A 24123-nucleotide genomic window follows, 5' to 3' on the forward strand; every position below is an offset into this window, starting at 1 on the left:
AAGGTGCTTAGGAAAATATTTGGGGCTAAGAGGGATGAAGTTACAGGAGAATGGAGAAAGTTACACAACACAGAACTGCACGCATTGTATTCTTCACCTGACATAATTAGGAACATTAAATCCAGACGTTTGAGATGGGCAGGGCATGTAACACATATGGGCGAATCCAGAAATGCATATAGAGTGTTAGTTGGGAGACCGGAGGGAAAAAGACCTTTAGGGAGGCCGAGACGTAGATGGGAGGATAATATTAAAATGGATTTGAGGGAGGTGGGGTATGATGATAGAGACTGGATTAATCTTGCACAGGATAGGGACCGATGGCGGGCTTATGTGAGCGCGGCAATGAACCTTCGGGTTCCTTAAAAGCTATTTTTAAGTAAGTATTATTATTATTATTATTATTATTATTATTATTATTATTATTATTATTATTTAATGTACATGATGTAAGTGATTTGATGGCTGCATACTTTGAAAACAAACGTCACCCAGGCTGTCACTACCATAGAAAAATATTGAAACTATATAACTCAATACTGTATCAAAAGGATCTATAGAACTGAAGAGACGAATGGTTAAAAATGAAGAAAAAAGCATTAAGATGACAGATTCTTTTCCCCTACTAACAGGTTTTACTGTCCCAGAATGTGATTAAGTGCACGCTTATTCTAAACGTGTGGCATATCGTCGTTTTTATTATAACGGCGTAAAGTGCAATGTATCAAGGTTATTTATACAATCACTGCGATGTAATGTTCTGCTCAATTTAACACTTTTCCATTGACAGAAAGGAAATGCAGATGGTTTATGATACAGTATTTAAGTTGCATAAAACTTAGCTCTATAACTTCATTAGCTACAAACTGATATTGTTATTACAATGTCATTTGCCACTTTTTATTACTTCAACACTTTTATATATAAATATAAGTGATAGGTTAAGTAGTTTCATTCGTCAGACTGATTTTTAGAAGTAAGGATAGAAAAATGAAAGCGACACTTATAATCATTCTCTTCGCTGGCTTTCACCTATCATCCCAAGAACAGGTAAGTTTACACTGCAACTAAACATTGTACTGTTATATAATATGTTGCATGTAGCTTATGTGCGACTGTATGTATGTATGTATGTATGTATGTATGTATGTATGTATGTATGTATGTATGTATGTATGTATGTATGTATGTGTGTGTATGTATGTATGTATGTATGTATGTATGTATGTATATGTATGAAAGTGAATATATGTGCATGTGTTGTTAAATGCACCTAACACTAAAGTCATTAGCAGTCATGCTCTCCAATACTTTGATATACGAAACCAGGTGGCCCAGGTTCGATTCCCGATCGGGCCAAGTTACCTGGTCGAGGTTTTTCCCAGGGTTTTCTCTCAACTCAATATAGCAAATGCTGGGTAACTATCTGTCCTGGACCCCGGACTCATTTCACCGAGTTTACCACCTTCGTTTCATTCAGACGCTAAATAACCTAAGATGTTGATTAACCGTCGTAAAATAACCTAATCAAAAAAATACTTTTGTGCGAGATCGTGCGTATTTGCTTGCTTTCCGCACAAAACCAATACGCGGTAAGTGTGAAATACCACATTCAGTATTCCCAACGTAACACACATAACAATTTCCCTCTTCTTACCGCTTAAGCGCCATATTCATTTTACTGCTTGATAATGTCAATTATGAGAATAATTTATGCTTAATCTACATTAACATTCTCCCAAATACTTTTTACTCGTCCCAATAATAGTGTCACCTATTAAGAACTAGCGGAACTATTTCAAAGTTTGTAAATTTTTTATATCTTTGGTTTTGACTTTTTCCGTGGTTAGAAAGTTCGCTTGGATGATCAGAAAATTGGAGGTCAGATAAATTTGAATGTCAGTGTACAATTGTGTACTGTACATTCGTAAATTGTCAAATATAAACCTGTTTCGATTGTCATAAACAAAAAAATCCATTTTGAATCTTGCGTACACTATTTTTAACACTTAAATATAAATGGTTGACTAAATGGCAAATTTACTAGTGTTAAATTGTATAAGCACGTGTGGCTTACAGCTGTTTCGGTGCATCCTTCACACCATTATCAGAGCCTACTAGATCTCGGCGTCATCTCGACATCGCTGCCTGTTGTAGGGGTGCGTTTGCGTGTTGAAAAGTGGAGTCGAATAGTGTATGTGTTCTGAAATTGATCTGTATGTTGAGGATTTGATTAGGGTGTGTTTTAGTGTGTCTGTATATTTCATATTGTTCTAGTGTGTTGAATTTTTGGTTTTTGGGTTGTATATGTTGGCTTTGCATGTCTGTATTTATGTTATTGTATGTATGGTTAGCATTAGTTATGTGTTCGGCATATGTAGATGTATTGTGTCCTCTGGTTATTGCATTAATGTGTTCTTTGTGGCGTATTTGGAATGATCTGCCCGTCTGTCCAATGTAGAACTTGTCGCAACTATTACATGTGAGTTTGTATAATCATGTATATCATTACCAAAAAAAAATCTTTTTTCGACATCACAAGATATTGCTGGTGCGAATTTTAAATACTTTTTATTTGTTATAAACTTGTGCCTGTTCATTATTTAGTTTATATCGCACTTTATAAAACTTAGAATAAGCAGGACTTCTTCAAGAACACTCTACAGTTTGTAGTTTAACCCTTTTATTGTTACCAACAACTGATCGTATAGAATTTAAAGTTATTTAATAACACGAGGGTAATTAATATTATGTACTCATGGTTGTTGCAGTCGGCAATTTACTAAAGTATACTTTCCAATTAAGTGGTTAAGGGGAGAGGATGGTATTTTTTAAAACCTTTTTCCTATTTGGTGTAAAATATTAATTTTTTTATGTAGAGAGCTCATAGCTGTAGCAACTCAACCAAAAATAAATATTTTGAAAAAAAAAAATTATTTGGGAGCCCAGATTTGAAAAAAATATACCCAATGCAGTATTTTACTAAAACCGATATATCTAAACCATTTTTAAAGGTAGATTGATCCGGTTTTTGCAATGTACTTGCAAAAGCATGCTCTACAAACTGTCTGTAACAGAATTTTGATATTAGTCCCTACGTTTGTAAAATAAACAATTGAAATTTAATAATACTTTTCTTAATTCCTTTCTTGCAAACAAACGGACATAGTTTTAAAATGAAATCAATTAACAAAATTCTGTTACAGAGAAAAGTTTCCTAATAGTCTAAAGAATGTGTGTTCTAAATTTCATACATGTTCAGAAATTATATCCATTTTTGTCTGACAATGTAGCAAAAAAATGAAGTTAACGTAAACCGATAAAATGGGACGAGTGATTTAAAAATCAATAACGCAGGAAGTTTAACAATGGCGTCTCAACATCTGATAAGGGCACAAATACCCACAAAATATTATGCTATGCATTCCACACATCACAGAGTATTTTAAAGATTTTTTTTTAATTTACTCATTTTTCAGCAAAAAAAAAAAAAACAATCCTTTCCCCTTAAAACGTAAATTCTGAAGTTAATGGAACGGAATATTTTCACATATCAGCATCAGACACAAGTCATAATAAAAAAGTGGACTGATCCGAAATCATATAACTAAACAATTCCAGATGCGATGTTCGATGTTTATTTTAAAGTCACAATGTTTTTTTAATCATAACGCTTATTAACTTTTATGTCTAACGTATACACTTTATACCTTAATATATTTTCGTCCTGCAAAGATTGCAGATTTCACTGGCTACATTTTAATAGGCTACATCTTCACAGTACCTTTGCTAGATCACAACTGAACTTCTTACGAAATGTTACAAAAAATAGGCGTGCCATGTCGAAACAACTATTATAATGCAGTAGCCTAAACAATACAAAACCCGCACCCATTAAGCTTGAAATGAACAGAAATCCCTTCACGCTTTGTATTCCATTTTGTATACGAACCTGAAGGAACATCAGTAAAGTAAACGTGTAATGTCATCCTGTACTCTGTGTTCCTTAAACCTGTAGCCGCATCTAGGCAATGTTTTGGTGTCTCTACTTCGTTCCCTACTTTGAGGTCTTTGAATCATCCTGTTCGACAGCAGTGCAGTTGTTCAGGTGATGTTCATCCATTTCTTCCTCCGGATGGTTGCATAAGATCCACTTTGATGAAGGGAAAATATTGATTTTGTAAATGTGTTTTACAAGACAGTCGTGATCTGTTGTTAGTCCAAAATATGCTACAGCTGATTTCCGTGGCAAGTGAGATATGACATTCGTATTTTTTTATTAAGCATTCCCATTTTTTGTTTTCGGCTACTGTTTGATGTCTGTTATCATTCATAATTTTGGTTTTCAATTTTATTGACGTTTCACTACGCTGTTGGTTTGGATGTTGGTAATTGTTCTATGAGAGAGTGGCGACTTGTGATATTTTTTGTATGTAGGATATGAGATTGACGACTGATGACCGCGACAGAAACTAATAATAATAATAATAATAATAATAATAATAATAATAATAATAGAGCATGCAAAATCAATAAAAGTAGTCCTATGTTAGCCTTTGACTCACCATTCTGGAACTGGCAATTTATTTGTAGTGAAGTTCGATTCTCCTCCCCTTTTTAATTGCGAAGATGGCTCCTAAGCCATTGTACTGCCCGATATTTACCGATGCTCCGTCGTACGGTTGCGCAATTCGTTTCTTGCTACAGTTAAATTCTTCTAAATGATCAAATACAACTTCAGATATTCTTTCGGCTGTCCTGTTATCTGAAAGTTCTGTTAATTCTTGTATTTATTATAGCTTATTTTATTTATTTTTATGTAATTTTGTTTTTTATTCATTTTATTTCTTATATTACATCATTTTAAATTATTTATTATTTCGTTTATTATATTCTTTTAAAATGACCAATGAACTGCATTTAAGAAGGCTACAAGAGTACTTGAAAATTCTATTGTAGACTCTGAGAGAGTCTCCATCACCCAGAAAGAAGGGTCGTAGTATTAGGATACGCGGTCATATCCTCAAACGCGGTTAAACTCAAGCCATACCCCGCCCTTCGCACTCTCCCCTGTCCACTAACTTGACTGTTAAAAACACCGTTTGCTGTAAGATATTTGGATAGTTCCTCGGAAATTATTTCTGAGCTGTGCAGTGGCGACAACTCACGATAGAAAGTGAAAGCTTAAAGGAATTCAAAATTAAAATCTGTAATTGAAATGTTTTCTACCCTCAGAGGCACGAAATTAAACTGTACGATCATCCTCATATCCTTCATGGAGGAATCGCCACTGCTATTAGATATTCTTTTTTGACAAGGAAATCAGATCTTTTATTACGAATAATTCAACAGCGACAGGATAGCTATTAGAGGATAACTCCTTTGCCACAGCTTCGAAGTTGGGAAATAATGTCGTAGCATTCTTTGGAGTCAGAAGTTTTTGGTCAGTAATCTTCCTGGATAGCTGCTTTCGATTCACAAAGGAGAACTAATTTGGAGAACATGGTTTTCTGTGTTAATAAATTTTGGAGAGAAATTTTTATGGCGTGGATTTCACCATCAAAATATGTTGTTTCTTTTCCAGCGGGACAGTATGTAATCTATGTAGGTTTATGTATATAGGTATGTACGTATGTAGGTCTCTGTACGTACGTACCATGCTGACGAGTACAAATGATAGGATTACTTCAGGGGCGGTTATTCTGGTGAAGTTGGTGAAGTGCCACTTCACGTATTTACGTGTAAAACACAATTTTATCTCGTATTAATAATTAATTCTAGTTATTACCGGTTCCGTATTTCTAAAATAGAAAGAAATGTTTTATTTTCAGTCGTTATTAACAGAGTTTAGTTGTATAAATAGTACCTGTAACCGTCCGCTGAGTAGAATAATGTCAACTGTTACGATCATCGAGCGGTGTCTATTAGAGCCTACAATACTGTAGAGGTGAAATTATTTGGGTTCCCATTCTCATACAGCACTTGGTTTCCATGGTAACGTGACGTCACGCACTAAAGAAAGATTGTATGAGTGAAGTGCGTTTTTGAGTCTTTCAGTTACGGAGGGCTGTCAGACTTGTTGTACATGGAGTGACCAGTTTGCAGATCTAACGGTACTAATAATAGAGAAGGGTTGAAGTTGGCCTCCAAGGCCGGGGGCTATTGTTGAAGGGCTGTGAAATTTTACAGTATGTATTACCTGACTCGAGAAAAGTATCCTCAATCCTTGTGTCTAAACAGCCACTCCTGCAGCGGTAAATTAGTTGGCTATATGTTATTTTATCAGGAATGCACGCCACATACATTCGTAAAGTTTAAAAGTTGTTTTCCGCCGCATGAGTTTGCCAGTTTTGTTCCAGCTCTTGTTCCTGAAAGTTTAACGCGCGCGTAAATGTACACATATAGTTTACTACTTATTAACTTATTATTTAATGTATTTAGAGTATATTAATGATAAGTGTATATAGTGTATTAATCCTACATCGTAGTGTATATTGTATGTTTAATCACTATAGTGCTATTATGCAAATACTTAGGTGCCATTACATAGAAAATATTGGTAAATGAGTGCGAAATATGTATCCCGAAAATGGCACAGTTTGTAATATTAGAAATGCCGTTTTGTAGACTTAAATATGAGGATGTGAAAGATGTTTTAAATTCTGGACGTCCTACAGTTCCATTTGATCTTTGTTTTAAAAAGTGCTAAAAATAGGGAAGTTGTATAAAATAACTTAAAAAAATTCTTCCCATGAAAGAATCTTTTCCGTTTGAAAAGATTGAAAATTTCACTTGCAATGCTACATCACAGGAGAGACTTTCCTTATTAGCCCCATAGCTTTGCATAGAGATATACTGTCCACCCTCAGTTAAAGTCAGACATTTTATGAAGACATCATCGACAGGTTTGCTGCTTTAAAAGATAGGAGGATTGACTTGGTATGCAAGAAATTGGGTGAGTCCTGAAATAAATTAATTTTCCTGTTTGCATGTGTTCTTAAACTAGTAAAATTGTACGTAGTTTACGAATAGTAGGCCTACTTATTATATTGGCAAAAATGTTCATGCATTTGTGTATGTGAACAGCACTTCACCTATTTTCTTTACGACGAGCCGCTACTGGATTTCTTTGACACGTCTTGGTTAAATGAATAATGCAAATCTCACATTTAGACTATTGTTCTATTGTTGGTTTTAATTATATGGATTAATTTGATATTTGTGACAAGGAGGTGTTAAAATATCTTAAGTTATTAGTTGCTAAGATAAAAGATGATATATTACTTGTAATATTGTAGCAAGATATTTTATTATTTGATAACTGAACTTTCTGAATATTGACACTACATTCTGTATGTTTAGGATTGTGTGGATCTTTCAAAATCATTCTTTTGCTTTGTGGATATAATCATTCAATGTGCAAAGAAAAACGACTTGTCTCCTGGTAAGTTGGATTATGTGGTAGTTATTATTGTCAGTAAATAATAATCAGATTATACCTTCTTCAGAAAAAAGAACATTATCTATCTGAGATTCTTTCTTTTATGTCGAATTAATGGTCTGACCTAATTTGAATATAAAACTCACAGCTGAAAAACACCAGTGTATAGTAATAAATTATATTTCTCGTATGTTTTGTATACTGGGCTTTCATTTCAAAACTTCCCAGTCTAAATAACTAAATATTTAAATTGAATTCAATTTAAACAAAAAACACATCAATTTAGATATTGAGGGGAAGTCTGAAACCAGGCTTAATTGCATTTTAGATTTCACCCCCACTCCAGCCACTCCCTTTAGAACTTTCAAATGACACCCCTATATTTTATACTTAAATATGAAAGAGCATTCAATTGTTTATACACTTCATTATTTTATTTCACACATTTTGTATTATATCGTTGCCTGGCAACCTCGATTGTTGTAACTATTGATTAGACCTGAAGCTACAAATACCATTGAACATTTCTAGTAATAATTGAGCCGTTCAGAGCAAAAGTGGTGTAAGTCAAAATTGGATATTGAGATTTAAAATAAATATTCTGTAAAATATAGCACAAAGTAACAATTAATATTTACTTCTTGCTATCCACTGACTACAAATAGTTTAAATAAATTGAATATTAATTGCTTCTTTGCGCTGTATTTTACAGAATGTTTACTTTAACCTCATTACCCATTTTTGACTTACACCACTTCTGCTCTGAACGGCTCAATTAATTGTGTTCTATTGAAAATGTGAGTATATTTGACCACACTGGTTTTGTTAAAATTCTACTAGTATGTTAATTTGTAAAAAAAAAATACTTTAAATTATATTTGAATGCATATGTACGATTATTATGTATTTGAGCATCTTTCACAAAGTAAAATAAAATAGAAAGTAGATAATTCAACTTGTGAATTCGTTCCAGTCCCTGCGAAAATCTGTTTCATAAAATTATTATTATTCTTTTAAATTCAACCCTTATGAAAGGGTAGTTTATCTCATCCAAACGTAATCAGAGTTTACACACAAACGAAAAATGCTATTTGTAACCTTTATACAAAATTTTATGAAAATCTGTTCGAAACCAGAAGACTTATTATTTTTGTCCTGCTACATTTGTACTTGGAACCGAACCACTGTGCGATGCTTTGTTTTGCTTCATAGTCAAGGTTGCCTTTATGTAGGGATGTTTTTGCACGAATAGAGATGTAGAGATTTTTTTCAATAATTTCAGAAATGTAGGGATTTTCAGTGTGTGTGTGTGTTTGTGTGCTTTTAGTCATGCATAATTATTTACTTTTTTTAAATCCAATGACGTTATATAGTTACTGACTATTAAAACAGGCTGTGGAACTCATACCACGTGGAACGAAATAGCTGACTAATACGCTAATGTTCTTTTGGCAAAATTGCCTGTATTTTGCTATCAATAATGTTGAAAAAAAGCATTCGTAGATTCATCAACCTATAGTAATCTATCTGTCTCTCTCTCTCTTTCCCTTTCTTTTGGGCACGCAGAAATAAAGAAAATACCTCTCATGATTAATGAGATAACCAGATATGCAATAGGAGATTCACCATCTATGGAGCTCACGCGTGAATATATCTCTCTCATACATACCAGCTAACCTTCATTCCAACCAAGGGAATACACTCTTTTTTTAATGCACCTAATGTAGTTACTGCATGACACACTTTACAGCCTAGCTTACATTGCTTACAATCAATCCACGGATAAGCTTCTTTTTTCTTGGCCACATATTTTTTTCTTCATTCCATACATTCGGCCACTCACTTTGCAAGCCGCCTTTTTTACTTTCACTATTTTGAACATTATGATATTGAATATTCTTCACAGTCATACTGGAACTGTATCTTTTATAACAGTATCTCTGGTTGAATTACTAGGTTCATCAAATAGAAGCGATGGGCTTGAGATATCAACAATATCAGGAGAGGAAGCTTTTGTAACTCCACTAGTAACAGCAACGGCACGAGAAAAGAAAGAAGTTAATGTTTATTGTCTATGTTTATTTTGAACCATATTTACTGAAGGGCAATAGATAAAAACAAAAGTTTCAAGCAGTCGTTTAGCCACGTTATAGGCAGAAAATTAACTGTTTAAAATTCACTTCGTAAAATAACCGGGAAACAAACACAGCACATTTCGGTAAAATCATAGACAATCTCCTGTATCGCACAAAGACGCGAAAACAAATGAAATACGTTACGAAACCAAAGTGATCATTTCGCGCAAGCGCACTAAAGTTTAGTTTGATGGTTGCCCTGTCACTGATTCTTCCCCCATTTCTCAACACACACCCCGTCTACGCCCCTAGTGGTCTCGCGACCCTCTACTTCCGAACTTGTTCCGATTTTCTAAACGAAGCACAGAAAATATAATCACTAAATATTCTGACATTAACTAAGGTATCGTTAGCTGGAAAGTATTCTGATGTCAAAACAGATTTTAAAATTCCAAATCAGTGCCGGAGCTCCGCTCCACCTCCACTACATCCCTTAATCATCCTTACATCCTTACATCCTTAATCATCACTGGACCAGACACATTCACTTCACCCACTTCTGTCTCTTCACTTCCACCCATTCCAGCCCTTGCATTCACAGAAACACTTCCACTTCCCCTCTCGGCATTGACCTTCCTTCCCAATAAGCTAATTAAATCACTTCCCGAATCACTTCAATTTTTACTCGTGTCACTAAACTTCATTGCAATTGTGGTACTTAAGCCGCTCTTATCTGATTTCTTCACATGCTTTTTCTTCTTCTACATTCTCGATCTCAGCATTTCCAGGTTCTATCTCGCTTCCTCCGGCACGAAATTCTTATTTTGAAATTCAGAAAATTCTCCGTCGTCTATACGTATCTGGTCAACGAACTTGTTACGATCCAAGACTGCTGATTGAACACTGTCCATCACCTGTCCCAGTTCGAATTTCGATCTTCTCTTAACCTCTGTTTAGTTGGCTGGTCGGTATTAATCTATGCCAGTGATTTTCTTCGTTTTCCATACTATCCAGTTCGTGCGATGGCTGCGGTTGCTTCATTTTATTTCCCTGTTGACCATTCTTCTCCCTCACGATTGTAATTCCATCAGTTTGTCCATTAGTACCTTGCGACCTCGTGTCCATTTCTTCAGATCTCATCTGCTCTTTTTCATATTGATGTTCTCGCTTCTTCGTATTTAATCCAAATATTGGGTGATCTTCATTTGCCTTACAGAATTCTACGTCATAGTATTTCCCATTTACTTTTAATTTATCTTCATATAACTTTGCAAAGTGTTCATTCCTTGCCGCCTTAATGAAAGGGAGCAGTAGCTCCTTTTTACATCTGATTTCGTAGCTCTTTCTCCATCCTCATTCCCCTTCCTCACACTCTGTATAAGTTCCTTAATATTTTTTCTCTGGTTATTGTTTGAGAATCTTGTCACAATAGGCCTGTTACGTCCTAATCCAATTCTGTAAGTCTCTTCGAGTTCTGCTCTACTTCCAGTGTGAAGATCTCGTAGCATACTCTGTGTACTGCCTCCTCCCCGGTTTCTATTGCGAATTCACGTCCCTTTTCCTCTACTCCGAAGAATAAAGGTAAGCGTTCACTACATCGTATCGCACTCCTCGTACGAATCGCACGCAACGGATATTTTAAGTGCAATGCGTTCACTGTAACGGCTCCGCCTCATCGCCTCATCGGATTCCCCTATCAGCTGTTTAAAACATGACGTCGTACGATATTGACATTGCTGAAAACAGAGGAGTTGAGGTTAGGTCTATTAATTACGTCTGTTAGCGAATAAGAATTTGTAATTGCTTCATGCGTCTTAATTGAAGAAGAAGAAGAAGAAGAAGAAGAAGAAGAAACGAAAGAAAATATTGGTTACATAATATATTTGCAAGAAATGACTTGATTACTGTAATGGGAACGCCTCAAATTATATAATTCTTCGCAATTTTCTACAAGCGAAATAAGTTTTCCGTCTGCCATTTTGGCGCGACACTGAACATGGCACAACATAATAGTAGCAGTTGACCAATTAAAATTGATTTATTAAAGAAGACCATGATCGCACCCTTCGGAAAAGTTGCCCATCCGAGAAACGTGGACGGATTTGCCGAGAGGCGATGCGTCCGATACGATGTAGTGAACGCGGTTACATAACAATTACAGCAAAGATTGTCTTTTTCCGATCCGTGCGATTCGTCCGATGCGTGCGATACGACGTAGTGAACGCTTACCTTAACAATGTCCTTTTTCTTTGGCTTATTTCGTACTGCTTACGTTTCCTCTACATTTGTTCTATTTCTTGTGTCCCTTGTGTCTTGTCATTGTGTCCCTTTATATTTATCTTATCTCTTTCAGTATCCTGTCTGTTGTCACTTGATTCATTATTATTTGTCCTTTCTTCATTATTTAGATATCCTATATTCCGATCTACTAAATCTTTCGCTCCTGCTAATATTTCCTGCTGTACACTCCTGTACATTTTCATTTTTTTGGATTGAATCTTCTTCCGTAACATTTCCTGAGGTCAATGCCTCCCTACTTGCAACGTCACAGCCGCGCTCAACTCGCGTCCGTTCACCACCAAAGCTTATTGACAACTGATGTAACGTTATATCACAGTCTAGAGTAATATGTATACAGTCACGAAGCTCAATAAGTAAGGAATATGCATCCATAGTTAGTTGCTAACCACTAGGATCGCTAGTATCGTCTCATCACAGACAATGCGAAATAGTACCGGCACAGTCTATTTTTCCTAGTACCCTCAACGACTCAAGCTTCGTGACTGTATACACTAGTCTGTGGTTATATAGTTACTTACGTTACTTTAAATGTGGATTAAGCCTAGAATGTCTCTCCACTGCTTTATCTGTTATTTTAAATGTAGAAAGTTGGCAACCCTAGCTATGTGACTACAAAGGTGGAGTAATGGAATGAGTTTAATATATTATCTTATTTATTAATTACAGTGAAATTAATGACTTCAGTTAAATCACAAAGTGTGTCTAAACCAGTTGTGTGTACAGCCGCCTGCATTCTGGAGAAGATAGGTTTCGTAAGTATTATTGTTTATAACACCAAGAGTTTTCATAACGTGTCTAACAACAATTAATGTTGTTTTCTACAGTGATTTTCTGTACGATAGGTTTTCGAATGTTACTGCAATGTGTAATATCCAAAAGTATGCTAATTTCATTATACTGTAAATTTTATTTAACTCAACAATGTAATTTTATTCTTCCAACAATAATTCCTTTCTACAATTCACCTTAAACGCTCTCGTCAACAATAGGATTTTCACTCAACACAGTATTCGTTATAGCACTCCACTGACGACAATGACAATTTACTTGGACTATTACGAACATCAATGAAATGTTAATCTTAACTAATATTTACAATGCACTATTTACAAATCAGAACTGTCAGTTCTCAGTTCACAGTTCTTCTAGCTCAGTCACTCGAGTTCACAGTATCTTGAACCACAGACCTTCAGAGACAGTTCACTGTACTCGAACTCAGGTCCCTCCAACTGCGGTCCACTGCACTCGAACTCAGGCCTTCGGATGCTGTCACAGTTGCGGACGCACACTCGAGTCGAACTCCGGTACACAAGACTGGCTTGCTTGCTCTGGCTTACTCACTGACTGAATAACTGAAACTGCCTCGCGCTCACTTGCGCGCGTAATTTATACTCACACCACAGTTTCTGGAAAGTACGACTTCTCGAATTATCTGGCTATCTCCACTTCGGACGGACTTCTCTAGAAGATTCGGGAGGGTCCGTCCCCCTTTACTCCGTAAGTAGCAGCTGCGCGCGCACTCTCCCCTCGTCGGGTTGACGTAATACACCCCCCTCTCTTCTCTCCGCCTCGCGGCGTCCCTCAGTGCTCCGCGCGATCTGCTCTCTTGCGGGACGCTGGTCGTGAGTTCGAATCTCACGTCGCTGTCACAACACTGTAAATATACGGTCTAGACAACGGTCCTCAGCACACAGCACCCTCGGGGTAGCGTCTCTTACCCGCGGAGAAGACACTGCACTATGGTGCATTCGTAGCTGCTGGTGTGTATGCTCTCTACCTCTTCCTGCTGCACGACAGGGCACAACACGTTGCTCCGCTTACCCTTTACCCATTTCAGCGAGTGCTGACGATCACTGGTCTAGAGCAAGAGAAATTTTTGTAATTTGTTTAATGAGCCTTCAATTTCATGTATAGGCTGCATAAGTTTATCCGAACAGACGCTGTCCTCCAAAAAAAAAGTGATATCTAGTTTATTTCTTCTTATAGAAACCCCATTTAAATGTGGAATAATGAAATTTGTTTCTACTATATCATCGACGGAAATAAAAGAATCATTTCCACACAGATTTTGTGCTTTAACAATGCTAACAAAAGTGTAATTTTACCAACAATGACGTTACCGGGCAGAACTCTAAGCACAAGCCGCTGCCGTCATCCAGACTGTAGCGAGCTTGAAACACTTGGACACGTGCTTGGACAATGCCCCAAAGGCGAGCTGCTGATCAATGCTAGACATCATCGTGTACGACATGCTTTGACGGTATCGTTAAAAACTTTATATTGGGAGATTCGTGAGGAAGTACATTGTGTATCATCAGATGGTTCTTTCAGACGGGCAGACATTATTGCTATCAACGGACGCTTAAAACGGGCTCTTGTTCTTGACCCTACTATCCGTTTCGAAAGAAACCTAAATCAGGCCACCGAAGTTGATATTGAGAAGAAGTCCATATATGAACCTTGTCTGCCTTATCTTTCTCAAAAGTACAACGTCCCTCTTAAACAATGGTCCGTCATTGGTTTGCTGTTTGGCAGTACAGGTTCAATCACAAAATTCACATGGAATTATCTTAAGGAACTTCACATTCCTTTTGATTATGTAATGTCTATTCTTATAAATATTATCAAGGATTCCCTTCAAATATTACATCATCATCTCTATTTCAATTAATCAACTTATATTTGCCTTAAACAATTAACTTTATTTTTTCTTTAATGTATCACATCACATTATATTGTACATGTTTATTGTATTCAGGACCCTTGTGGTCACTCAAAATTCTTTGAGCTGATGTCTATAAATTAGAAATTTATTATTAGTCTTATTGTTTTCCAGCCTCAGCATGCTAGGACTTAAAAGTATTGTTGTGAGAGTATTGTTGCGTTATCGATGTTTAGCACAGCCATATTAAATTAACAAGCCATGCTGTTACTAGAATTAGTAACGTTGGAATAGGGCTGAGTCAGACTCCGAGCTGAAGTGCGAAAGAATGGTCGAAGATCGTTGTGAAACTTAATTTAAAATAACAGTTGTGTTTCTTTTTAGGAGTTGATATTGTTTTAAACAGCTGCATGTTTTTACTGTATTGCGGGAAAAATATAACGGTAAGAATTATTATAATCGTGTTTTATAATTATTTAACATGCCGAACCCAAGAATTTTGACATATTTAATTAGATTTTAGATGTCTAGACGATGCTATGTTCCCGAATGCAGATCTACCTACGTTAATACAGTAAAATCAGTCACGCATAATGGTTTTTATTCCTCAAAGATGAAAATAGAAGCCAGGACAATGTTTAGGTGAAGACAAGAAGAAAATTCTGGCATTATGAAACGAAATGTATGAGAAAGGCGAATGTCTTAAGGCATGTCCAAAGTCTCCGCATGGTGGGTTCCGCGTTTGTTACATCAGAACAAAAGCACGTTCTATATCAAATTTCGGGAGATTATCTTATTCGATTCGAGAAAAATACGCCTGATTTCTTGAGGCGGTTTGTGACCACTAATGAAACTGGACCCACTACTACATACCAGAGACAAAACAGCAGTGGAAACAATGGAAGAACAGAGATTCTACAGCTCCAAAGAAAGCAAAAGCTCTTCAATCGACTGGGAATGTCATGGCGTCCATATTCTGGGATTCTAAGGGGATAATCACGATTGACTATCTAGCAATTGGAATAAATAATAACCGGAGAATATTATTCAATTCTCCTGCAGCAACTGAAAGGGATAATTTGTGAGAAGAGGCCGGGTATTGCCAAGAAGAAAGTATTGTTTCATCACGACAATGCACCTGCTCACATGTCTGCAATCGCGGTTGCTAAACTACACGGACTACGATTATAATTGTTGTCGCACCCCCCTACTCCCCATACCTTGTTTGTACTCTCAGATTTCTTTCTTTTCCCAAAGATCGTATCTCACTTGGCTGGAAAGTAATTTTCGCCGAATGAGGAGGTTATCGCAGCAGTAAAAAGCTTTTTTGCAGACCGGTGGACCAAGACAAGTGTGTCAATCTCAGGGGAGGTTATATTGAAATTATGTTATGTTTCAGAATAATTCTACTTTAATTTTAATGTCAAGCTATGAACTTTTTAAAAAACCTAAAGTGTGAATCTCATTGGAGGTTATATTGAGATTATGTTATGTTTCAGAATAATTCTAGTTTAATTTTAATACATCTTAATTACACAACTTTTAACACTATATCACTTCGGAATATGTAACATATTCAAGATTGCAACCTCATTCTAGAAATTAAATTACAACATCGCATACAGAACAAATAATACTCTACAAATACATCTCAACAAACAAACAAACAAATACAATCACACAGGCGTATACAAACTCAAATGTAACACCTGCAACAACTTCTACAAAGGACAGACAGGCAGATCATTTCAAACACGTTACAAAGAACATCACAGCCATAACAAAATTACAAAACACTTTCACATATGCATATATGCAGAACACATCACAAATGCTAACCACACCTACAGCGATATCAACACAGACATGGAAATTCTACACATCCATCTAAAAGCCAGAAACTAAACAACTAGAATAATACGAAATATACAGACACACAAGAACACATCTAAATGAAATTCTCAACACACAACTCAATTTTAGAACACACACACTCTTTGACTCTACATTACACTACACAAACACACCCCCACAGGAAACAAAACAAAATGCGCCAAGATCAGCAACAATCAGTTCTGAAGAAGGCCAATAACAGGCGAAACATATTAATCAGGTGCATTAAAAATTAATTTTAATGTCAATCTATGAACCCTTTAAAAACCTCGCAATTTTAAGAGAGAAAAAGAAAATTATCTTCAATTTCAATATCATTGCTAAATTAACGTATGTAGAGGTATGCTTAAGTTGTAAGACACGTAGCACGTCCTACAAAATACTGTACCTCCTCTGTCATCTGAAGAAATAAATAGCAGTAGATTCAGGATTACTGTACAAGAAAATCTGAGCATTTTGAGCAAACTTTTCTCATGTTAACGGGATATGTAACTCTATTTAATTTCAATTTTGAAAATGAAAAACTGATTTCTCTCCTTCTAAAAACTGAAAATAAAGTCAGTATTCCATAAGCGATGGAAATTTTGTAAAATGATCTTAATTTCATTCCGCACTTTTATTATTTTTTTAAGATATAATGACTTTAGTGGCAAAATACTCTACAGTTTACACCGAAGTATTCACAACTATGGTCGCCCTAGGTGGCGCAGTCGATATAGCGCTGGCCTTCTGTGCCCGAGGTTGCGGTTTCGATTCCGGCCCAGTTCGATGGCATTTATGTGTGCTTAAATGCGACAGGCTCATATCAGTAGATTTACTGGCATCTAAAAGAACTCCTGCGGGACAAAATTCCGGCACACCAGCGACGCTGATATAACCTTGGCGTCGTTAAATAAAACCGAAACTTTGAAGTGGCAGTAGCTGCCGAGTAGACATGGAATAATAATAATAATCTATGTTTACACAAGTTATTAGTATTGTTATTGTCATTATTTTATTATTATTGCTATTATTATTTGGTTATTCTTTCAGATATGGAATGATAATATAAATATGGAAATTCTGAAGTCTCTAACAGAGCGCATTATTCCAAGAAGTCTTAATAAGATGGTAATAGGTACGATAAGCAAGTGCGCAGAAAAGGGTAAGTTGAAAATTATTATTATTATTATTATTATTATTATTATTATTATTATTATTATTATTATTATTATTATTACTTACTTACTTACTTACTTACTTACTTACTTACTTACTTACTTACTTACTTACTTACTTACTTACTTACTTACTTACTTACTTACTTACATACTTACTTACTTACTTACTTATGGCTTTTAAGGAACCCGAAGGTTAATTACTGTCCTCACAAAAGCCCGCCTTCTGTCCCTATCCTGAGCAAGATTAATTCAATCCCTACCATCATATCCCACCTCCCTCAAATCCCTTTTAATATTATCCTCCCTCTAAGTCTCGGCCTCCCCAAAAGTCTTTTTTCCTCTGGCGTCCTAACTAACACTCTATATGCATTTCTGGACTCGCCCATACGTGCTACATGCCCTGCCCATCTCAAACGTGTGGATTTAATGTTTCTAATTATGTCAGGTGAAGAATACAATACGTGCAGTTCTGCGTTGTGTAACTTTCTCCATTCTCCTGTAACTTCTTCCCTCTTAACCACAAATATTTTCCTAAGAACCTTATTCTCAGATACCCTTAATCTCTGCTTTCTCTCAAAGTGAGAGTCCAAGTTTCACAACCATACAGAACAACTGGTAATATAACTGTTTTATAAATTCTAACTTTCAGGATTTTTGAGAGCAGACAGGGTGACAAAAGCTTCTCAACCGAATAATAACAGGCATTTCCCATATTTATTCTGTGTTTAATTTTCTCCCGAATGTCATTTATATTAATTTGTTGCTGTTGCTCCAAGGTACTTGAACCTTTCCACCATTCAAAAGATAAATTTTCAATTTTTATATTTCCATTTCGTACTATGTTCTGGTCACGATACATAATACCGTATATACTTTGTCTTTTCGGGATTTACTTCCAAACCTATCTCTTTACTTGCTTCAAGTAAAATTTCTGTGTTTTCTTAATAGTTCGTGGATTTTCTCCTAACATATTCACGTCATCCGCATACACAAGCAGCTGATGTAACCAGCTTAATTCCAAATACTTTCTGTTATCCTGGACTTTCCTAATGGCATATTCTAGAGCAGACGTGGGCATTTAAAGAGATGCGCCGTACTACTCTGATTGCTGCAACACGCATCACCTGCTAACGTAATACTCAGCGGTGGATAGCGTGAATATTCAAACACGGAACGTTAAGTAATTACGCAGGACAAAAAAGATACACAGTTTTCTACAAATGTTATTTTTATGAATAATGACAATGAAAGAAAACAAATTTTCCAAAACAAATACAAACTATTTTACAAAAATCTGAAACATAACTGTATTTCTAATTTAAACAATTACTGTAAAATACTTATAAAATGATATAAAACGTACAATTCCACAACAGTTAAAAAGTAATGCCATAATCTGAACCTATTTGTTTTGAAAGGGCATCAGTCACTAATTTGCATCTTTTGAAAATAAAATTAAGAAACTAAGGAAAAATACATTCTTAACAAAATATCAAGCACATTACTAAGAAACAGAAAAACAACAATTAGGCTATTTTTTTATCTTCTTACTGTAGTTCTTTGTTGTTGTTTTTTTTTTTGTCAATTTACGTCAATTGACTCATGCCCTTAAAAGAAAGGATTCGTTTATTCTTCTTCGTCACGTAAATCAGCAAGTGTTTCAAAATTTGGAGTTATGTCAGACTATTGTGAGCTGATAGAATCAATTTTCGTCTGAAATGCGTGATCTTGATTTGGATTTTACAATGGCTAACTGAGAAAAAAACTGTTCACAAATAAAGGTTGAGCCAAACATAGAAGCAATTTTCATAACAAAACTCCGAAGATGTGAATATTTTATTTTGCAAAGTTGTTTAAGCTTATATACATCTAAACCAGCCATATTTGTGCACTTGCACTTGGGGTTTCGCGGCCAGACGCGCTAACCGTTACTCCACAGGTGTGGACTACTATTATTATAAAAAATAAAATAAAAAAAATTGTTCCATTAAAACGAGTCTTTTCATAATGTCGCTCAACGTGCTAGTAAAATTTTGTAGCATAATAAGCACCTAACGCTTTTCCCTTCTTCGCAACAAAAGAATTCATTTGTCCATTCTTTGTGGAAATAATATTTTTGGACTTTTTTACTTCAGGAGCTTCCTTAGTGAGCGACTTTTTTTTTAGTGAAATCCACCGCTGATCGCCAGTACTTCGACCGGTCGAACAGGTACCCCAGCTAGGGGTGTGGAGGGAGGGAGATCACGTCCTTGCGTTCGACTCCGTTCGACATGTACTACTGATGCCCACGTCTGTCCTAGAGCAAAGTTAAAAAGTAAAGGTGATAGTGCATCCCCTTGCTTTACCCGGCTGTGAATTGGAAAAGCATCAGACAGAAACTAACCTATGCGGACTATGCTGTATGTTTCATTGAGACACATTTTAATTAATCACACTAATTTCTTGGGAATACCAAATTCAATAAGAATATTATATAAAACTTCTCTCTTAACCGAGTCATATGCCTTTATGAAATCTATGAATAATTGATGTACTCCCATTTTTCTCCATAGTCGATGTATTACGCCTAAAACCACACTGATGATCCCAATAATTTCATCTACATATGGAGTTAATCTTCATAAAAGAATATTGGACAAAATTTTGTACGTCAACAAAAGTGATATTTCTCGAAGATTACTATAGTTAGTCTTTTTCCCTCTTCTTAAAGAAATGTACAGTTATGGACTCTTTCCATTGTTCTGGTGCAATTTCCTTTTCCCAAATAGCAAGTACAAGCTTATAAATTTCGCTAGATAATGCGCTTTCACCCTCTTGTATTAATTCTGCTGGAATTTGATCAATACCTGGAGACTTATAATTTTTCAGATTTTCTATTGCAATTTCGACTTCAGGAAGCTGTACGATATCTTATCCATTACTGGTATCGGTATCTAAGTTTCGTTACTGTATCTAAATTTATTTTTAAATTGTAGGCCTTGTTTGTGAAGAAGCTATAAAAATGAATGTATGTATGGATTTTATTGTTGCTAATGTGTTGGTTGCCTAGGAGAGAGTGATTTTTTAAAATTTTAATTTATTTACTGCTGTGCATTAAAAACTTCTAATTAACTGCAGTGAATAAAATCATTGTTTAGGTTGCTAACGGCACTAAGTAAAGACTAGTTTAGATACGAGTCGTGGATAAAAATGCTTTATTTAATTGTGAAAAAGTTCAAAAGCAAACTAAAACAATTTTCATTTCGTAATTCAGCCATTTCAGTTGTCAAACTCTATATATTGAAAATGAAACGACTTTTGTCAAGTTTTATTCTTAGAATCAATTTAGAAGATTAGTATCATTTTACAGAAGCAAAAATGTTGAACAAACTTTATTATTTTTTCAGAAAATAAAGAAAAGGTTCCATCACGGATGTTACGAGATTTGTGAATTCACTTTACATCATATTAACAAAAAGTGTAAAACTCAGGTCTCTGCCTCAAGCAAAAAGAGATTTATTTTCATAGTGTCCATTGAAAGCTATGCAAATTTCATGGCATCCAATTAAGTTAAGCGTTCACTACATCGTATCGCACTGCTCGTACGAATCGCACGCAACGGATATTTTAAGTGCAGTGCGTTCACTGTAACGGCTTCACCTCATCGCCTCATCGGATTCCCCTATCAGCTGTTTAAAACATGACGTCGTGCGATATTGACATTGCTGAAAGCAGAGGAGTTGAGGTTAGGTCTATTAATTACGTCTGTTAGCGAATAAGAATTTGTGATTGCTTCATGCGTCTTAATTGAAGAGGAAGAAACGAAAGAGATATTGGTTACATAATATATTTGCAAGAAACGACTTGATTACTGTAATGGGAACGCCTCAAATTATATAATTATATAATTCTTCTAATGTTACAAGCGAAATAAGTTTTCCGTCTGCCATTTTGGTGCGACACTGAACATGACACAACATAATAGTAACTGTTGACCAATTAAAATTGGTTTATTAAAGAAGGCCATGATAGCATGCATCGGAAAAGTTGCCCATCCGAGAAACGTGGACGGATTTGCCGAGAGGCGATGCGTCCGATACGATGTAGTGAACGCGGTTACATAACAATTACAGCAAAGATAGTCTTTTTCCGATCCGTGCGATTCGTCCGATGCGTGCGATACGATGTAGTGAACGCTTACCTTTACAGTAATCGGTTAATATTTTATAGCTGTTTCTTCCATGTCACAGATGTTACTGAGGAGTTAATGTCTTTCATTTTTCCAGTTTCAAAACAACTGTGACATTTCTAACTCGAAATATTCATTTGAACTGTAAGATTAATAATTGTTATTAACCCAAAGTACTGAAAATAAATGTCAGGAAGAACATAGTACAGAATAAAAAGTTCCTTGAGCCTGGAGCTCTGGAATTAACAGTCCAGACTCTCAAAATATTTCTTCAACAATAGCTCCTTTAAAAACATACATTAACAGCTGATTTCTCTATGAATAAGTGCTGCAAACTTTAGGGAAACAAAATAATATCTATTAACCAGCCAAGACCTCTTAGATTCAATGCCCATAAAACTTGTAAAATATTTTGCTTTTGAAAATAAAGCATTAGAATATTTGATTTTAGAGCATTATCTATGTCTTATATGTACATATTTCTGAAATAGTAACATGCGTTACAAGAGCGGTATGTTGATGTTGAGCTTTTTTTAATTTCCGAGAACATTAAAACAGACATACCGCTCGTGTATGGTACATTATTTTGTGCGAAGATCGTTTATTACATACCTGAAAGAGGAATTTCTAATTAGTTGCAATGAAATCTCCATCTTGGTTTCTGTTCAATGACGGCAACTTTTAAAAACTAAAATATCTATCTTCAACATTGTTGCTATAAAATGTTTTCTGTGTTTACTATATTCCAGCAGGCCGTGATATACGTCTGTCTTTTTTTCCCCAGTCTATAAATGCGAAGTTAAAAAAAAACGGTAAGGTTATGTAATGATTTATTTTTCATTTTAATATTCTAACAATATTATTTATATAACATATTGCATTAATAACATCGGCATCTGTAATCTTGTTGATTTTTTCACGGCTTCCTTAATGTTACTTGTATCAGGAATGCAATAAGTTTCGTGGAGTAGTAGACTTTACTTAATTTTTGCAAATATTTAAAAACAATAATTAACAGTGCAATTTAGGTGAAATTGCAGTGGTAAGTTTCCAATTTATAATTATTACTATGTTAAACGTCTCTAAAAATAATATGTTAAAAGCCTAAAGCAGTAAAATGAATGTGGCGCTTAAGCGGTAAGAAGAGGGAAATTGTTATGTGTGTTACGTTGGAAATACTGAATGTGGTATTTCACACTTACCGCGTATTGGTTTTGTGCGGTAAGCAAGCAAATACGCACGATCTCGCACAAGAGACTTTTTCATTGGAATTTCCAATTTGCCCGGAATGGCTGAATTACAAATATCCCATTACGTGTGAATATGAGAGGCCCATATTTACGAATGGACAGACCAGTTCAATTGCCCCGAGGCGGCAGAATTGGTGTTTTATTTAATGATTGCTTAATCAAGAATGATTGACCGTACATTGAAAATTTACCTACATTCATCGAGTTGGTCCAATGACTGACGTCTTGATTGTACCCTATATAGAACGCAGCTGGTGAGATGTATGGAGTATGTTGATAAACACGCTAGCGGTTGGGAGAGTTCGACTGAAGATACAGTGTGTTAAATTAATTTATCATATATTTTAGTTAATATACGATATTTCAGAATACCGCGTAAATACTTATGTACAAAGACTGTGCAGATTAAAAATAATTGAAACACATGTTTTTTTTATTCATGGCACAAAGGTAGTTAAATAAATAGATGCATGAGAAAGAGGTCTCCAGGACCAAAAATGAATCTATAAAGGTAAAAAGGTAAAGGTATCCCCGTACCATGCCATGAAGGCACTTGGGGGGCATGGAGGTAGAGCCCCATGCTTTCCATGAACCTCGGCACTAGAATAATGTGGTGTGGTCGGCACCACGCTCTGACCGCCTTTTACCCCCGGGAAAGACCCGGTACGGTACTCAATTTTATAGGAGGCTGAGTGAACCTCGGGGCCGTTCTGAAAGTTTGGCAACGAGAAAAAATCCTGTCACCACCTGGGATCGAACCCCGGACCTTCCAGTCTGTAGCCAGCTGCTCTACCAACTGAGCTACCCGGCAATGAATCTATACTAATAATAAATCTGTAGCCGAAATTTTTCTGATAATTTTCGATTTTCCAAAAGTAATTGGTCCTAACATATATCATTAACCACCCTGAAACCGAAAATCGCTTTTTTTGAAATTTTTGTTTGTATGTCTGTCTGTCTGTCTGCATGTTTGTTACCTTTTCACGCGATAATGGATGAACGGATTTCGATGAAAATTGGAATATAAATTATGTTCGTTGTAACTTAGATTTTAGACTATATGACATTCAAAATACATTATTTAAAATGGGGATTATAAGAGGGCCTGAATTAAATAAATCGAAATATCTCGCTTATTATTGATTTTTGTGAAAAATATTACATAACAAAAGT

The 24123-nt window shown here is 35.6% G+C and overlaps 1 protein-coding gene across 1 annotated transcript in view; it reads left to right on the top strand.

The window, feature by feature from the left end:
• The first annotated feature begins 969 nt into the window (after positions 1-969).
• The window catches only part of LOC138702755 (uncharacterized), a 25419-nt gene continuing 2265 nt past the window's right edge, over positions 970-24123 (top strand). The window contains exons 1-4 of the mRNA XM_069830053.1: positions 970-1050; positions 7363-7444; positions 12484-12569; positions 17405-17516. Coding sequence (XP_069686154.1) covers positions 991-1050; positions 7363-7444; positions 12484-12569; positions 17405-17516 — 340 coding nt within the window. The 5' untranslated portion in view covers positions 970-990. The remainder of the gene's footprint in view (positions 1051-7362; positions 7445-12483; positions 12570-17404; positions 17517-24123) is intronic.

This window comes from Periplaneta americana, chromosome 7, assembly GCF_040183065.1.
Source record: "Periplaneta americana isolate PAMFEO1 chromosome 7, P.americana_PAMFEO1_priV1, whole genome shotgun sequence".
Classification (NCBI taxonomy): Eukaryota; Metazoa; Arthropoda; class Insecta; order Blattodea; family Blattidae; genus Periplaneta; species Periplaneta americana.